The 15,328-nt window shown below is 40.2% G+C and overlaps 1 protein-coding gene across 1 annotated transcript in view; it reads left to right on the top strand.

Annotated features, from left to right (window-relative positions):
* polr1a (RNA polymerase I subunit A) overlaps positions 1 to 15,328 on the top strand; it is a 21,646-nt gene extending 6,318 nt beyond the window's left edge. The window contains exons 11-34 of the mRNA XM_067384657.1: positions 76 to 198; positions 2,808 to 3,032; positions 3,159 to 3,413; positions 3,494 to 3,685; positions 3,764 to 3,913; positions 4,480 to 4,663; positions 4,745 to 4,827; positions 5,765 to 5,923; positions 6,023 to 6,121; positions 6,358 to 6,510; positions 7,966 to 8,048; positions 8,125 to 8,290; positions 8,372 to 8,593; positions 9,011 to 9,225; positions 10,491 to 10,658; positions 10,817 to 10,952; positions 11,211 to 11,377; positions 11,451 to 11,586; positions 11,670 to 11,777; positions 13,999 to 14,250; positions 14,337 to 14,537; positions 14,701 to 14,818; positions 14,895 to 15,059; positions 15,139 to 15,328. Coding sequence (XP_067240758.1) covers positions 76 to 198; positions 2,808 to 3,032; positions 3,159 to 3,413; positions 3,494 to 3,685; positions 3,764 to 3,913; positions 4,480 to 4,663; positions 4,745 to 4,827; positions 5,765 to 5,923; positions 6,023 to 6,121; positions 6,358 to 6,510; positions 7,966 to 8,048; positions 8,125 to 8,290; positions 8,372 to 8,593; positions 9,011 to 9,225; positions 10,491 to 10,658; positions 10,817 to 10,952; positions 11,211 to 11,377; positions 11,451 to 11,586; positions 11,670 to 11,777; positions 13,999 to 14,250; positions 14,337 to 14,537; positions 14,701 to 14,818; positions 14,895 to 15,059; positions 15,139 to 15,239 — 3,861 coding nt within the window. The 3' untranslated portion in view covers positions 15,240 to 15,328. The remainder of the gene's footprint in view (positions 1 to 75; positions 199 to 2,807; positions 3,033 to 3,158; positions 3,414 to 3,493; positions 3,686 to 3,763; positions 3,914 to 4,479; positions 4,664 to 4,744; positions 4,828 to 5,764; positions 5,924 to 6,022; positions 6,122 to 6,357; positions 6,511 to 7,965; positions 8,049 to 8,124; positions 8,291 to 8,371; positions 8,594 to 9,010; positions 9,226 to 10,490; positions 10,659 to 10,816; positions 10,953 to 11,210; positions 11,378 to 11,450; positions 11,587 to 11,669; positions 11,778 to 13,998; positions 14,251 to 14,336; positions 14,538 to 14,700; positions 14,819 to 14,894; positions 15,060 to 15,138) is intronic.

The following is a 15,328-nucleotide window of genomic DNA, read 5'->3' as shown; positions in this document are numbered from 1 at the left end:
AGCCCAGAATCTATCATCATTAATATGTTTAATAATGTTTCGAAGTGATTTGTTTCTTTTTAATGTGTCTTTTAGCTCTTGGAGAAGAAAGACGGCTTGTTCAGGAAACACATGATGGGAAAGCGTGTGGATTACGCTGCACGCTCTGTCATTTGTCCTGATATGTACATCGGAACCAATGAGATTGGAATACCAATGGTGAGACTCTTTTACCTTTTGATCATGTTTTGTATATGTAAGGGATAATGTGTGGTCAGCTGGTCATTATTGCAAAATAAAAACGATTTTAAGTGTAATGGTTGAAAACCCACAAATACAATCACTTTTTTTTGTGTGACAATTGCTTTTGAGCAGTAGGTGGCGCTGACACCTAATTCATTTGATGTGGTCGGTGTTGGGTGACAATGACAATTAATCAAGACCACTCTCATGACAATAGTCAAAAGTAAAGCTAACGTTTTTTGAAATTTCATTATAATTCCTAATGCATTCGTAAAATATAGCATTTTTTACAACATAATTCAATGAAAACTAAAGAGACTTAGTGAAAATGTCTTTTGAAAATTGGGTATCGCTTGACTCAGCATTGTAATTTTTGGCCAAACAGTTCAGAAATTCTAGACAGAAACAGCACATTTTTCATATCTCCGGACCACTAGGTGGCAATATGCTGAAACTGTGCAGGAATCCTCAGGTCATGGTTGTCATAACACGCACCAAGTTTGGTGAGAATACAGTTAAGCGTTTTGGAGATGTTGCTTCACGTCCATGTTGGCGTGCCCTTCGTAGAACTCGTTATTCGAGAACGGTTTGATTAATCAACTTCAATTCATCGCCATGGTGTGAAGATGATCTGGTTCGATTTTCATGAAAATCGGACCAATGGTGCTCAGAAAAAGTAGGGCAAAAAAATTAAAAATGTCTCAGCCAGTTATTGTATCAATTAGTATTGATGTTCTCAGCATGATCCAAGGGATCGGCAAAACTAAAGCTGTTTTTTTTTTTATTTCACAATAATTTTTGAAGGTGGTGCTGCCCCCAAACTTTTTGAGTACCTTCAGGGCATTGTCGAAGACACGTACTGAGATTTTAAACGGTACATCAATGTATTCGTAAAATATAGCTTTTTTTATGATAAAATTCAAAATTGAGACTTAGGAAAATTGAGTATTGTTTGACTCTGCATGAATATCACTAAAGAGATTTGTAACTTTTGGCCAAAAGGTGTTTGAAAAAGTAGGGCAAAAAAATAAAAAATGTCTCAGCCAGTTATTGTATCAATTAGTATTGATACTCTCAGCATGTTCCAAGGGATCGGCAAAACAAAAGATGTCTTTTGAAAATTGGGTATCGCTTGACTCAGCATTGTAATTTTTGGCCAAACCGTTCATAAGTTCTAGACAGAAATAGAAAATTTTTCATATCTCCAGACCACTAGGTGGCACTGTGCCGAAACTGTGCAGGTATCCTCAGGTCATGGTTGTCATAACACGCACCAAGTTTGGTCAGAATAAGGTTGAGCATTTTCAAAATGTTGCCTTACGTCAATGTTGGCGTGGACTTCGTAGAATTCGTTATTCGAGAACGGTTTGTTTAATCAACTTCAATTAATCACCATGGTGTGAAGATGATCTGGTTCGATTTCCATGAAAATCGGACAAATGGTCTAGGAGGCATTCGGAAAAAGTAGGGCAAAAAAATTAAAAATGGCTCAGCCAGTTATTGTATCAATTAGTATTGATGTTCTCAGCATGATCCAAGGGATTGGCAAAACTAAAGCTGTGTTTTTGAAATTTCACTATCATTTTCCTTCAGGGCATTCTGTCGAAGACACGTACTGAGATTCTTAAGGATACATCAATGTATTCATAAAATATAGCATTTTTACATCAAAATTCAAAATGGAGACTTAGGAAAATTGGGTATCACTTGACTCGGCATGCATATCACTAAAGAGATTTGTAACTTTTGGCCAAACCATTCAGAAGTTCTAGACAGAAATAGCAAATTTTTCATATCTCCAGACCACTAGGTGGCACTGCATAACATGCACCAAGTTTGAACAGAATATGGTTGAGCATTTTGGAGGTGTATCCTCACGTCCATGTTGGAGTGGACTTTGTAGAACTTGTTATTTGAGAACGGTTTGACCAATCAACTTCAATTCATAACCATGGTGTGAAGATAATCTGGTTTGATTTTCATGAAAACGAAGTTCTAGACCGAAGTATCAAATTTTTCATATCTCCAGACCACTAGATTGCACTGTGCTGAAACTGTGCAGGTGTACTCAGGTCATGTTTGTCATAACACGCACCAAGTTTTGTGAGAATACGGTTGAGCATTTTGGAGATGTTAATTCACGCCCATGTTGGCGTGCTCTTCGTAAAACTCGTTACTCAAGAACGGTTTGACTAATCAACTTCAATTCATCACCATCGTCTGAAGATGATCTAGGAGATGTTCGAAAAAAGTAGTGCAAAAGAATTATGATGGAAAATAGGTTGCAGTTAAACAGACGAAAAGAATTTTGTTTCTAGCCCTTACAGTTCAAAAGTTATTCACGTAAACGTGAGTGCAAATTTGGACAGTTGGTGGCGCTAGAGGGATTGAGTTAGATACTCCAAAATTTATGTGGTTAATGTTCAGACTGGCCTCTATCAGGGTGCCAAATTTCACAACTTTTTACCATCCTTTTCACAACTTTTTGGCCCCTAATAATGTGTGAAATATCCAGTTTAGCGGCTATATAACATAATTGATTGTCACTTGAGGTTTTTGAGTGTAGTTTGATATGCTTCCTCTAGGTTTTTGCTACCAAGTTGACGTACCCGCAGCCGGTGACGCCCTGGAACGTGAAGGAACTCAGGCAGGCGGTGCTGAACGGACCTGACGTCCACCCTGGAGCCTCTATGGTCATTAATGAAGACGGGTCTCGCACCATGCTCAGCAACAACCTGACCCAGAGAGAAGCTGTGGCCAAACAGCTGCTGACCCCCAGCACCGGCCTGCACAGGATACCCATGAAGATTGTGAGTTACCTTAAGTTAAGTCATCTTGCGTCATGTCAATACTGAGCTGGCGTTCTCACGTAAACCGGTGCGAAGTCGACATTTAAGTTTCGTGTTATTTGAGGATCTAATGCATCTCTCTTGTAGGTGAATCGGCACATCAAGAATGGAGATGTGCTGCTGTTAAACCGTCAGCCCACTCTGCACAGACCGTCGATTCAGGCCCACTGCGCTCGGATCCTTCCCGGAGAGAAAGTGCTCCGCTTGCATTACGCTAACTGTAAGGCCTACAACGCTGACTTTGATGGAGACGAGATGAACGCTCACTTCCCTCAGAGTGAGCTGGGCCGAGCCGAGGCCTACACGCTAGTGAGCACAGACCAGCAGTACCTAGTGCCCAAAGTGAGTCTGCGTCCGAATCAAACCAGATGAACTGTTTGTCACTTTGGAAACCCCTTCATTGGTCTCTGCCCCTTCTGTAGGACGGGAAGCCGCTGGCCGGCCTGATTCAGGACCACATGGTGTCTGGCACCAGCATGACCATCCGCGGCTGTTTTTTCACGCGGGATCAGTACACTGCGCTCATCTACAGAGGCCTGACAGACAAGATGGGCAGAGTGAAGCTCCTCCGTCCCGCGCTCATTAAACCCGTGCCGCTCTGGACAGGAAAGCAGGTAATCTACATACGCATGCTGTTTATATTGTCATGCACATTAAACATATTAAACAAGCTTTGCGTTGTTTTGTTCCAGGTGGTGTCGACCCTTTTGCTGAATGTCATCCCAGAAAACCACATCCCTTTAAACTTGACGGGAAGAGCGAAGATTCCCAGTAAAGCCTGGGTGAAGGAGCCTCCCAGATCTGCTCCAGGATACAAGCCGGAGTCCATGTGTGACTCTCAGGTGATTAGGGATTACACTCTGGAACAGTGCTGTCAGTGCTTCAGAGTTTGAAAAGAGTTCTGTCAGAGCTCTGGCGCAGTCTAACACATGTAGTCAAAATCAAGCCCCGCCCAACATTTGTTCTTGTTCTTGAAGCATTTAACTCGGATATAGGACACAATAGGGAGGAAAAGACTAATGCAACTCCTGCTTCACGTTGACTTTAAAGTGTTAGTTCACCCAAAAGTGATGAAATCCGATGGCTCAGTGAGGCCTGCATATCCAGCAATGACATTTCCTCTCTCAAGATCCATTAATGTACTAAAAACATTTAAATCAGGTCATGTGAGTACAGTGGTTAAATATTATTATTATAAAACAACAAGAATATTTTTGGTGCGGCAAAAAAACAAAATAACGACTTATTTAGTGATGGCCGATTTCAAAACACTGCTTCAGCAAGCTTCGGAGAGTTATGAATCAGTGTGTCTAATCATGATTCGGAGTCACATGACATGCCCAGTTTGTTCTTGCCTATTTTATGGTGACTGTTCCTGGGTGGTGATGTGATGTGCTCTGTGTTTCAGGTGGTCATTCGTCAGGGAGAGCTGCTGGTGGGCGTTCTGGATAAAGCTCACTATGGCAGCTCAGCGTACGGTCTGGTGCACTGCTGCTACGAGCTCTACGGAGGAGAGACCAGCGGAAAACTGCTCAGCTGTCTGGCTCGACTCTTCACTGCCTACCTGCAGCTTTACCGCGGCTTCACCTTGGGTAAAATCACACGTCAACCCAAACTTATCTTGCTGAACCCTCAAGGCAGAATGATATTAAACTGTCATTTGTTTCTGACAGGTGTGGAGGACATTCTAGTAAAAGATGGAGCCAATAAACAAAGAAGGAAAATTATCCAAAAGTCAGTCACATGTGGCTCCAAGGTACATTGTTCAGATCAACCAGCTCATTCCTGACCCGCAGTACTTTCTGAACTGTGTGACTTTATTGAAAATCAATATTCTGGTGCGAGAGCTGCACGATTAACTGTTAAAAGATCTCGATTCACACACCCACGTGATCTTATTTCTAAATGACAAGTACAATCACACGTCTTTTCAACCACACAATATCATTATTTCTGCTTTACGATAATTCAGATTATCACAGAAGTACTAGATAAAAGATTATATTTCAGATATAAACACTGATGTATACGTTAGTGATCAAAATAGAGTGAATCACCTTTTGAGAGTAACTTGACACTTCAAATAAAGATTGTATCATTGCATCATTACACCAGGAAATGGCGCAAGGCGACTGTTAAAAATGTACTTGTGATTGAATTATTCATTCAAGAGATTTGTTCAAAAGCATGATTCATCCAGTAATGAAACAAGTCTTTACGAGTAAGTCATTGAATCATTCATTCAAGAGATTTGTTCAAAAACACTGAATCATCTAGTAATTAAACAAGTGAAGTCTTTATGAGTGAGTCATTGAATCATTCATTTAACTACCTCTGGAAGTGGTTGAATGTGGACAAACTCAAAACGTTTACACCTCATTTACACCTGTATTTAGCTCAGTCCACTTGTGATCCAATCGACCAAAATGCATCTTAATTCCAGGTGTCATCAGGAGTATTCTAAAGAAAACATTTACATTTTTTGGTTAGAGTAAGAAGAATTGATGAAAAATTTCAAAATAAATTGTCAGTATGTGTAAAACATGGCAACATCCACTTTCCCCTAACTAAACAAATATGATCCCCCTGTTTAAAGTTATCCAGTATATTAAAATGGGAGACTCAACTGTTGAGTTTTTAATATTGTCAGTTCACACAGGTTGATATTGATTGATGTTCATGTTTTAAAACAGGCTCTTCAGGCTGCGTTTAACCTGCCCGCATCCGCTGGAGACGCTGAAGCCAGAGAATGCTGGCAGGACGCACATCTGAACTCAGACCAGAGAGATTTCAACATGGTGGATCTGAAGTTCAAAGAGGAGGTCAATGAAGTGAACAACAACATCAACAAGGTGCATATTAAAAGCATCATAATGTCTATTCTTTCTTGCTGTGGAAATACGATCACTCTGTCTTCGTGGGTTTCCTCTCATGTGATGTCATGTTGTCAGGTTTGCATGCCACTGGGTCTCCATCGCTCCTTCCCAGAAAACAACCTACAGCTGATGGTGCAGTCCGGAGCCAAGGGATCTACGGTTAACACTATGCAGGTGATGAGTCTGAATATAGAAGCTTTTTATTACTTTTACAGGGTTCCTGCACATCCTTAAAAGTTTTAAATTCAGTTTGATCAAATATAAGATCATAAAAAGTCTTAAAATGGTATACCAAAGGTCGTAATTATTTCTAGAAGCTTTAGATTTGGGGGCAAAAAAACAGGAATGTGATTGTTAAACTTCAAAATTCATGTGATCTTCTTCTGAACCATGTTCCTGTGTATGTGCAGATCTCCTGTTTATTGGGTCAGATTGAGCTGGAGGGCCGTCGACCACCACTGATGCCTTCTGGGAAGTCCCTGCCCTGCTTTCAGCCCTACGAACCACAGCCGCGCTCCGGAGGATTTGTGACTGGCAGATTCTTGACAGGGATCAAACCTCCTGTATGTTCAATATGGATTTTGAATGCACAGTTTTGTTAGTAGTCACTGTTGCTCAAGGGGTTTGTTCAACATCCTTAACCCTAATTAAGGCCAAACCCCTGTAAGCCCCTACTGTAATGATTATTATTCCGCCCCAATGGGAGTCTATGGCAGCCTCATGAACTGTTCATAGGAAAATAATGAAAATTGGTACATTTTTAGTGCTTGTAATTAATTGTAATTTGGCCAAATTTGGGGTCTCTAGGACCGACTCTATAGCGCCACCGCCATTTCAAAAATCCACTATTCAAATGGTTATAACGTTTCACCCTTCATGCTGATCACATTCCATATCTTACTAATGAACTGTTTTCATTACAAATTTTGCCCAGTTCTTACCAAAATTGGCTCAGATGATCAATGGATTGAGCCTCAAAGAAATAACTAAACAGATTTTTGTTATACATTTTTGTTTAAAGGTTATTGGGATGTGAAGTTAATGATGTTGACCCAAAATTAGATTAGTTGCTGTAAACTTTGAGTTTGATTTATTAATACAGTTGATCAGCACCATCATCTGAGGGTACATCTGAAATTTGGGAATATTGCCATCTACACCATCACGAGATCCAAAAAATGGCTATTTTTGCTTATAACTTCTGAAATGTTTGTCACGATCTTGGGTCGTGACGAATCTGTGAATACCAATTTTGTTCGCCATTTTGAAATTTGTCATAAATTGCAATATATTTTAAATGATTTGACATATCTGCACAAAATTTGGTAGGGATCATGGACAGCATAACCTGGAGGCACCTGAGAATTTTGAACACAGCGCCACCTAGTGTTCCAGAGATATAAAGTTTTTTGCAAATATGCTTATAACTTTTGAAAAAATTGTCAAAAATTGTTTTGGTTTATGCCAATTCTGATGATATCTCGTTTGTCATTTTCTATCAGTTTGCTGATGGAAAAACTTTTTTACAAGTCCAATTTTGTCCAAAATCGGCTCAAATGATCTTTGGACTCAGCCGTACAGTCATTACTGAGGCCGTAATCTAAGTTAGCTTGGCATGCTAAACATTAACATCCTAACTGACACAGTCGTGTACTCATTCTTACCTTGAAACCTGTCCTCAGTAACATGGCAAACGTGTCCACAGTGGCGCACTGTGATAAGCAACAAGCCTTTCAGGTTTGACCCCATATTGTTGCTTGCAGCTATATTTATTAAACACTGCTGTGTAATTCTTCCTGCATAGTCTAGGCTACAAACATGAATGATACTTCAAATCTTGTGGCATGCTAAAGAGAACACATTTGCAACCCCATAGTAATAAATCCACAACATCCTATAATTATGGTGGCCACGTTTGTCCATATATTCTCTTGAACATTTCAAAATCTTGTTTTTAGAATAATAGTCACTGTATGTAGAAAACTAAATGTAACTGGAGTCTCTCTTTATATTTTCAGGAGTTCTTTTTCCATTGCATGGCTGGTCGTGAAGGTCTTGTGGACACTGCTGTCAAAACCAGTCGATCTGGTTATCTGCAGAGGTAGATCTCAGCTGCTTCTATTGCACAGTGACATACACTGTTCTGTCAGGGAATCTGAAGTCATGGTGTGTTTCAGGTGTGTGATCAAGCATCTAGAAGGTCTTGTGGTCCAGTATGATCTGACTGTACGGGACAGTGATGGAAGTGTGGTCCAGTTTCTTTATGGAGAAGATGGGCTGGACATCCCCAAGACCCAGTTCCTACAGCCGCGGCAGTTCCCTTTCATCAAAGACAACTACGAGGTGATGACGTAGACATGTTTCTGCACCGCTACGTTGATGGAAGACAGCATTTAACAGTTTATATGATGCATTATCTTATAGGTTATCAGAAAGTCTAAGTGCTTGGATGAAGTTCTGGCTAAAATGGACTCACAGGCCACGTTTAATCACCTTAAAGCCATTAGGAAATGGAAAGCCAAGCGTGAGCGTGTTTCACCCAGAGAGGGAGCCTTCCTGCTCTACTCGCAGAAGAAACTGAGCCACGTGAAGTCTCAAGTAGGGTACCAGGAGCTGGACAGCGGGAGAAAAGCAGCCACTCTACAGGTACTGAAGCGTTTGTGGAGAGGTTTATTTTACGAATGTTCTATGATGTCATCCTGTGAAGTAGTTTGTTAGAAAGATGATTCAGTTCCTCAGACCTTTCCAGAATAACTCAGTATGATTTCAGAGGGAAGTACTCATTTCTTCTCTATTGTGCCGAGTGAAACGGCTTCGCAAACAAGAACAAATTTAGGGCGGGGCTTGATTGGATGGTTGTGGTTTGCTATTGGTGGATCTCATGTGAGTGACCGGTTGCCCCGCCCTCATCATCAGAGAAGAGATGCTGCAAGATGACCAGAACATGTGCATCGATAAATCATTTATAATAAACACTGCAAATGCTCCATAAAAAATAAGAATTGTCGATTTAGATTTTTTTTTATGGTGACTTTAATGCACAGTAAGATTTCTTGCATTTAGCTGTTGGAGAGGTGGAGAGCTCTGGATGACTCTGGCCGTATGAAGTATCTGAAGAAGACGTCTCGTTGTCCGGACCCGTGTCTGTCTCTTTACCGGCCGGACATCTGCTTCGGGTCAGTGTCTGAGACGTTCGACTCCATTGTTGAGTCCTACCTGGAGCAGTTCAACATCAAGCAGGAATTTCAGACGTCTGCTGAAATCGTTGACTCGGATAGGTAAGAATCTGTGTGGACTGTTTAACATTAAACATTATTATATCTAGATTAAACCGCCATGTCTAGACTTCTAAGTTTTGAATTTGGAAAATTGTTGTCCATTGTCCACAAGAAGATTTGATGTAGGTGAATAGGTCTCCTGTAGTACATCTGCTCTGATGGTTTCTTTTTTTAATTTACAGTCCATAGATTAAAATAAGTAAGTAAAATAAATGGCGAATAAGGTAAAAAAAACATAATGGAGATATAATTAATTTAGAAGTTTTATTAAGTGTTAACAATGAGATTCTGTGGTTTTTATAATCAATTAACACTGATTTTTGTCATTTTTTACAAAATTTGTCAGCAAAAAAGTCGTTCGGTTTAACCAAAGTTTCGGTTTTACCGAATGACGATATTATGCTAACAGGCTGATATCTAGCAAAAGGACAATCAAACATTATATATTTAGTAGAAGTTTTTAAAATATTACAACATTTTCCATGTTTTATAGCGGTTGCACCGAATGACCTGATGTTTCGGGACATGCGTATGATCAAGTGAAAACATGAATTTATCAAATAGTTAAGAGAGAGTTAGTTACTTTACTTCATGATCATGTGGTCCTTTGCAGGTATCTGAATGATGTCACATGATATTGATCACATGACTTGATCCAAAACGGTCCCTTTATATTGGTTACTCCGAATGACATCAATGAAATTCATTTTTCCAGACATTCTTTCTCATAACAAAGCAACGACTTCTACACATAATTTTAACACCATTTTGCACTATGTTGATATATGATGTTATAAAATCATGCCAGAATAAAAAATACAAACATTTATTACATTTTGAGATATTTTAATCACAAATGAAATTTGTGATGGTTAAACCGAATGACCTTTTGACACTTCAAAATCTTTAAAATACCTTTATATGTAGCAAAATATAATTAAAACTTTCTGGATTCAACAAAATAGATCTAGTTGTACTACCTTACATACTTTGGATGTCATATCTGTGTTTTTTATTATTATTAAGGCCTTTGGAAAGAAAAATGACCCGTCACGTCATTGACCCATTTATAATTAAAATAAGTTTCAGAATTCAAGTAATTTTAAGCACAGAATGTTCTTCCCTTTCTGTTTAAAGGTGCACTGTGCAGGATTTTAAGTCCCCCTTGAAGGTTTTCTGTGCAGCCCTCTTGAGAACCACCGCAGTGAAGACGCTGCATGTAATTTAGGATTAATTGCGTACTATAATCACGGTGTGTGTTGCAGATTGAGGCATCTCCTGCAGCTGAAGTGGCAGCGAGCTCTGTGTGACCCCGGAGAGGCCGTGGGTCTGCTGGCGGCTCAGAGCATCGGAGAGCCCTCCACCCAGATGACCCTTAACACCTTCCACTTCGCCGGCAGAGGAGAGATGAACGTCACCCTGGGAATTCCTAGGTCAGATTTCACTTTGCAATCCATAGCAATGGCAGTGAATTTTCACGATTCTCCATAACAAAATGAAGCGAAAAGAGCGACGTTAAATGTTAATGCAGCCTTCAAGTGTAATCGTGACCCACCTAAACAATCTCTCCGTGGGAAATCATCGTCCTCAGATTAAGAGAAATACTCCTGATCGCGGGTTCGAAGATCAAAACCCCCATGATGAGCATTCCAGTTCTGATGAACAAGAAAGCCTTGAAGCAAGTCAAGACCCTGCGGAAGAAGATAACACGCGTGTGTTTATCAGAGGTGGGCAGTGTTAACTTGTGTGTCAGTATGTGTGTTATTCAGTAAGCAGCTGATCTCAGATCTCATTCATGTTCAAATTATGTCATCATTCCAAAAAGACTTTGTCACCTTCATAACACAAATGAGTGTTCATCACTGAAACATTTGTCATCAAACGTTTTTTGCCATAGTATTTAACAAAAATCACTTCAGAATTAAAATTTCCTGATCGTTCACATGATGATTGTTAAAACTCACATGTGCTCTTGATCTTCACAGGTGCTTCACAAGGTGGATGTGATAGAAACCTTCCGTTACGTAGAGAAAGGAAAACTAAGCGAGAAATCACGAGTCTACAAAATCACGTTCCACTTCCTGCCTCCTGAGCGATACCAGCAAGACAAGCTGCTCACCCCCAACAAGATCCTTCATTACATGGAGCAGAAGTATGCTTGAAGATCTCCAGTTTCGCTGCAGATGATTTCCCAGACATCTCATAGGCGTATTTGTGTGTTACAGATTCTTTCGCATGCTGTTGGAGACCATTAAGAGGCTGAACTCTAAACTGTCAGCTATGGGAAAAGTGGAAACGCGCAAAGCCACGCCGAGCGACGCCGATCGACCGGTGGCCGGGGGTGTCGAGGGGGCGGCGGAGGTACACGGTCACAACGGAGCATTAATGTGCTGCTGCCGTGTCATAATTGAGTAATGATGGTAGCATGTCTGACTTCTCCGCAGGTTGAGGCCGATGAGGATGCAGGAAATGAAAATATTGTGGATGACGAGGCGAATGAAGGCGATGCTGATGCCACAGATTCCAGTAGAAAGGAAAAACAAGAAGAGGAGGTATTAGAATTCACCCTATTTCTTAAATGTGAATGTGTCACAGTGTCAGTGTTTCTGAACTCCATCTTGTTTTCTTCACAATGTTCCTCATTTAAATAAGTAATGCGCAGAATAAAGGGGCGGGGCCTGGTTGAGTTAGTTAGTAGTGTGTTGAAACTGGCGGTTATGGTAAGGGGCGGGACGTTTCCCAAACACCAATCACAACACACTGCTCCAGCCGACCAATCAGAGCACACTGTGCTTTTCATTTGGGCTTCATAGAGACAGGAACTAAACAGAGCGTTACTGACAGACTGGGAAGAGAGGAGCTGCAACAATGGAGAATATGAGGAGAATAATCAACATCAAGACTTTGAAAAAAAAAGCATAATTACTCAATAAAACCAAACTTTTATTTTGGCGGGTTGTAGTGAAGACCTTTGAGTTTCTGTGTGGATATGATATGAAGATGATTTTATGAAGAAGTCCATGTCCTCGTACATAATATTATATAATATTTAATATTATTGTTCGTTTTCCTATTGGCCTCTTTTCTTAAAATGACAAATATTACCCAGAATGCATTGTAATATGCAGAATATACTGTAAAAACAATGCATTCTTCGTAATACTTGTCATTTTTTCGAGAAAGTAGCCTATCGACAAATAATATTACCCATAATGCAGTGTAATATACTGTAAAAACAATGCAGTCTTGGTAATAATTGTCATTTTTTCGAGAAAGTAGCCTATCGACAAATAATATTACCCAGAATGCATATCAACAAATAATATAGCCTATCAACAAATAATATTACCCAGAATGCATATCAACAAATAATATAGCCTTTCAACAAATAATATTACCCAGAATGCAGTGTAATATGCTGAATATACTGTAAAAAACAATGCATTCTTGGTAATAATTGTAATTTTTTTGAGAAAGTAGCCTATCGACAAATAATATTACCCAGAATGCATTGTAATATACAGAATATACTGTAAAAAACAATGCATTCTTGGTAATAATTGTAATTTTTTCGAGAAAGTAGCCTATCGACAAATAATATTACCCAGAATGCATTGTAATATACTGTAAAAACAATGCTTTTTTGGTAATAATTGTAATTTTTTCGAGAAAGTAGCCTATCGACAAATAATATTACCCAGAATGCATTGTAATATACTGTAAAAACAATGCTTTTTTGGTAATAATTGTAATTTTTTCGAGAAAGTAGCCTATCGACAAATAATATTACCCAGAATGCATTGTAATATACTGTAAAAACAATGCTTTTTTGGTAATAATTGTAATTTTTTTGAGAAAGTAGCCTATCGACAAATAATATTACCCAGAATGCATTGTAATATACAGAATATACTGTAAAAAACAATGCATTCTTGGTAATAATTGTAATTTTTTTGAGAAAGTAGCCTATCGACAAATAATATTACCCAGAATGCATTGTAATATACAGAATATACTGTAAAAAACAATGCATTCTTGGTAATAATTGTAATTTTTTCGAGAAAGTAGCCTATCGACAAATAATATTACCCAGAATGCATTGTAATATACTGTAAAAACAATGCTTTTTTGGTAATAATTGTCATTTTTTCGAGAAAGTAGCCTATCGACAAATAATATTACCCAGAATGCATTGTTTTTATGGTATATTACTGTTTCAGTGGAAAACGGTAATTTTTCGTATAGTGAGTCGTATAGAATATAGTACGTCGGCATGAAACAAGTCGCAATAGTCTTTCCTTCTCTATTGTGATGTATATCCGAGTGAATCTGGCCAAATTCCATGACATTCCAGGTTACACTCTAACGTTGAGGTCACATGACTTTGCACAGAAAATTTCCATGGACACTGCAATGGTCGTGAAATGATGTCACACTCTGCTCATATAACACACAATCATAATCCAGCAAAATATATAATCTGCTGTCCACTCTAATGCCAAAATGTGTTCTTTAATTCAGCCGTAGATCTTCTGTTGGTCACATGTCAGAGTTCATCAAACTTGAACTTTCACATGAGCTTACGTTTCCGGTCTCCAGCATTCATATGATTGGAAGTCAATATAACCGAATAATGTCAATAGTGTGACTGTCCCTTTAAATTCCATTTTTCTGATTTTCTGATTCTGTGATTCTGCTCACACCACAGAAATGATATGGCCCTGTATGTTTATGGCACAAGAGTAAGTAAAAGCGTGCGATGTGACCCCTCAGGTGGACTACGAGAGCGAGGAGGGTGAGGGTGAGGAGGGCAGTGATCAGGAACAGGAGGACGTGGCCGAGAACGGACAGAAGGACGCAGGAGATGCTCAGGAGATGGCTGAGGAGGAGTCTGGTGAGAGTCCCAACAGCTCTGAACAGCCGCAGGAAACGTCACAGGAAACGATGAGGATCAACACTGTGCTCAAGTTAAGCCCCGCTATGGAGGAGTACACATATGACACAGAGAACGGGCTGTGGTGCGAGGTGTGTCCGAATGATTTCATCACGTCAGCAGTTACACATTCATGCTCTTTAGAGATGCACTTGTAAAAAATGCTTCTGTTTCACAGCTGACCCTGGTCCTGCCCGTCACTACAGTGCACTTTGACCTCACGTCAGTGGTGGTGAAGCAGGCTCAGAACTCTGTCATCATGGAGACCAAAGGAATCACCCGCTGCTTGTTAAATGAAGCCACCACAAAGGACGGTTCAAAAGAGATGGTGCTCAACACCGAGGGCATCAACATGCAGGAGATGTTCAAACACGCTGATGTGAGTCTAATGCAGTCCATTACAGTGAACAACATAGCGTTTATCAGCCAAATGTTTCGTATCTGTGCATCCCTGCTGTCACTCTAGTGTCCTTCTTCTGTGAATACTTTGTTCTAGTACCAAATCTGGCATGTGATACAATCCGTCTGTTCTGTTGTTCCAGATCCTGGACTTGAACCGGTTATACTCCAACGAGGTTCATGCTATGGCCAACACGTACGGTATCGAGGTGGCCCTGCGAGTCATTGAGAAGGAGATTAAAGATGTGTTTGCCGTCTACGGTAATGAAGCGTTCTCTGACCCGTCCTGTGGCGGTGTGCGCTTGACCGCAGATCTGACCGCTGCCTCTCTTCACAGGGATCGAGGTGGACCCGCGCCATCTCTCTCTCGTGGCCGACTACATGTGCTTTGAGGGGGTGTACAAGCCTCTGAACCGAATCGCCATTCAATCCAGCAGCTCCCCGCTGCAACAGATGACCTTTGAGACCAGTTTCAAGTTCCTGAAGCAGGCCACGATGCTGGGTACTGCAGGCTCTGCTCCTGATGATGATGTACATTGATATTGTTTCAGTCGTGTAATTGTCGCTTGTCTTTTTCGTAGGTTCTGATGATAAACTCTGTTCGCCGTCGGCTTGCTTGGTCGTAGGAAAGGTTGTGAAAGGAGGAACCGGCATCTTCGAACTGAAACAGCCGTTACAGTGATAAACCGGGATTGATTCATTGTTTCTCGCTGCTATGGAGTTAATAGATGGACATCCGTGTATTTTTTTTGTCTGTATCATCAATAAATC

This window comes from Chanodichthys erythropterus, chromosome 1 (assembly GCF_024489055.1).
Source record: "Chanodichthys erythropterus isolate Z2021 chromosome 1, ASM2448905v1, whole genome shotgun sequence".
NCBI lineage: Eukaryota > Metazoa > Chordata > Actinopteri > Cypriniformes > Xenocyprididae > Chanodichthys > Chanodichthys erythropterus.
This window is presented reverse-complemented; position numbering and strand designations above follow the sequence as displayed.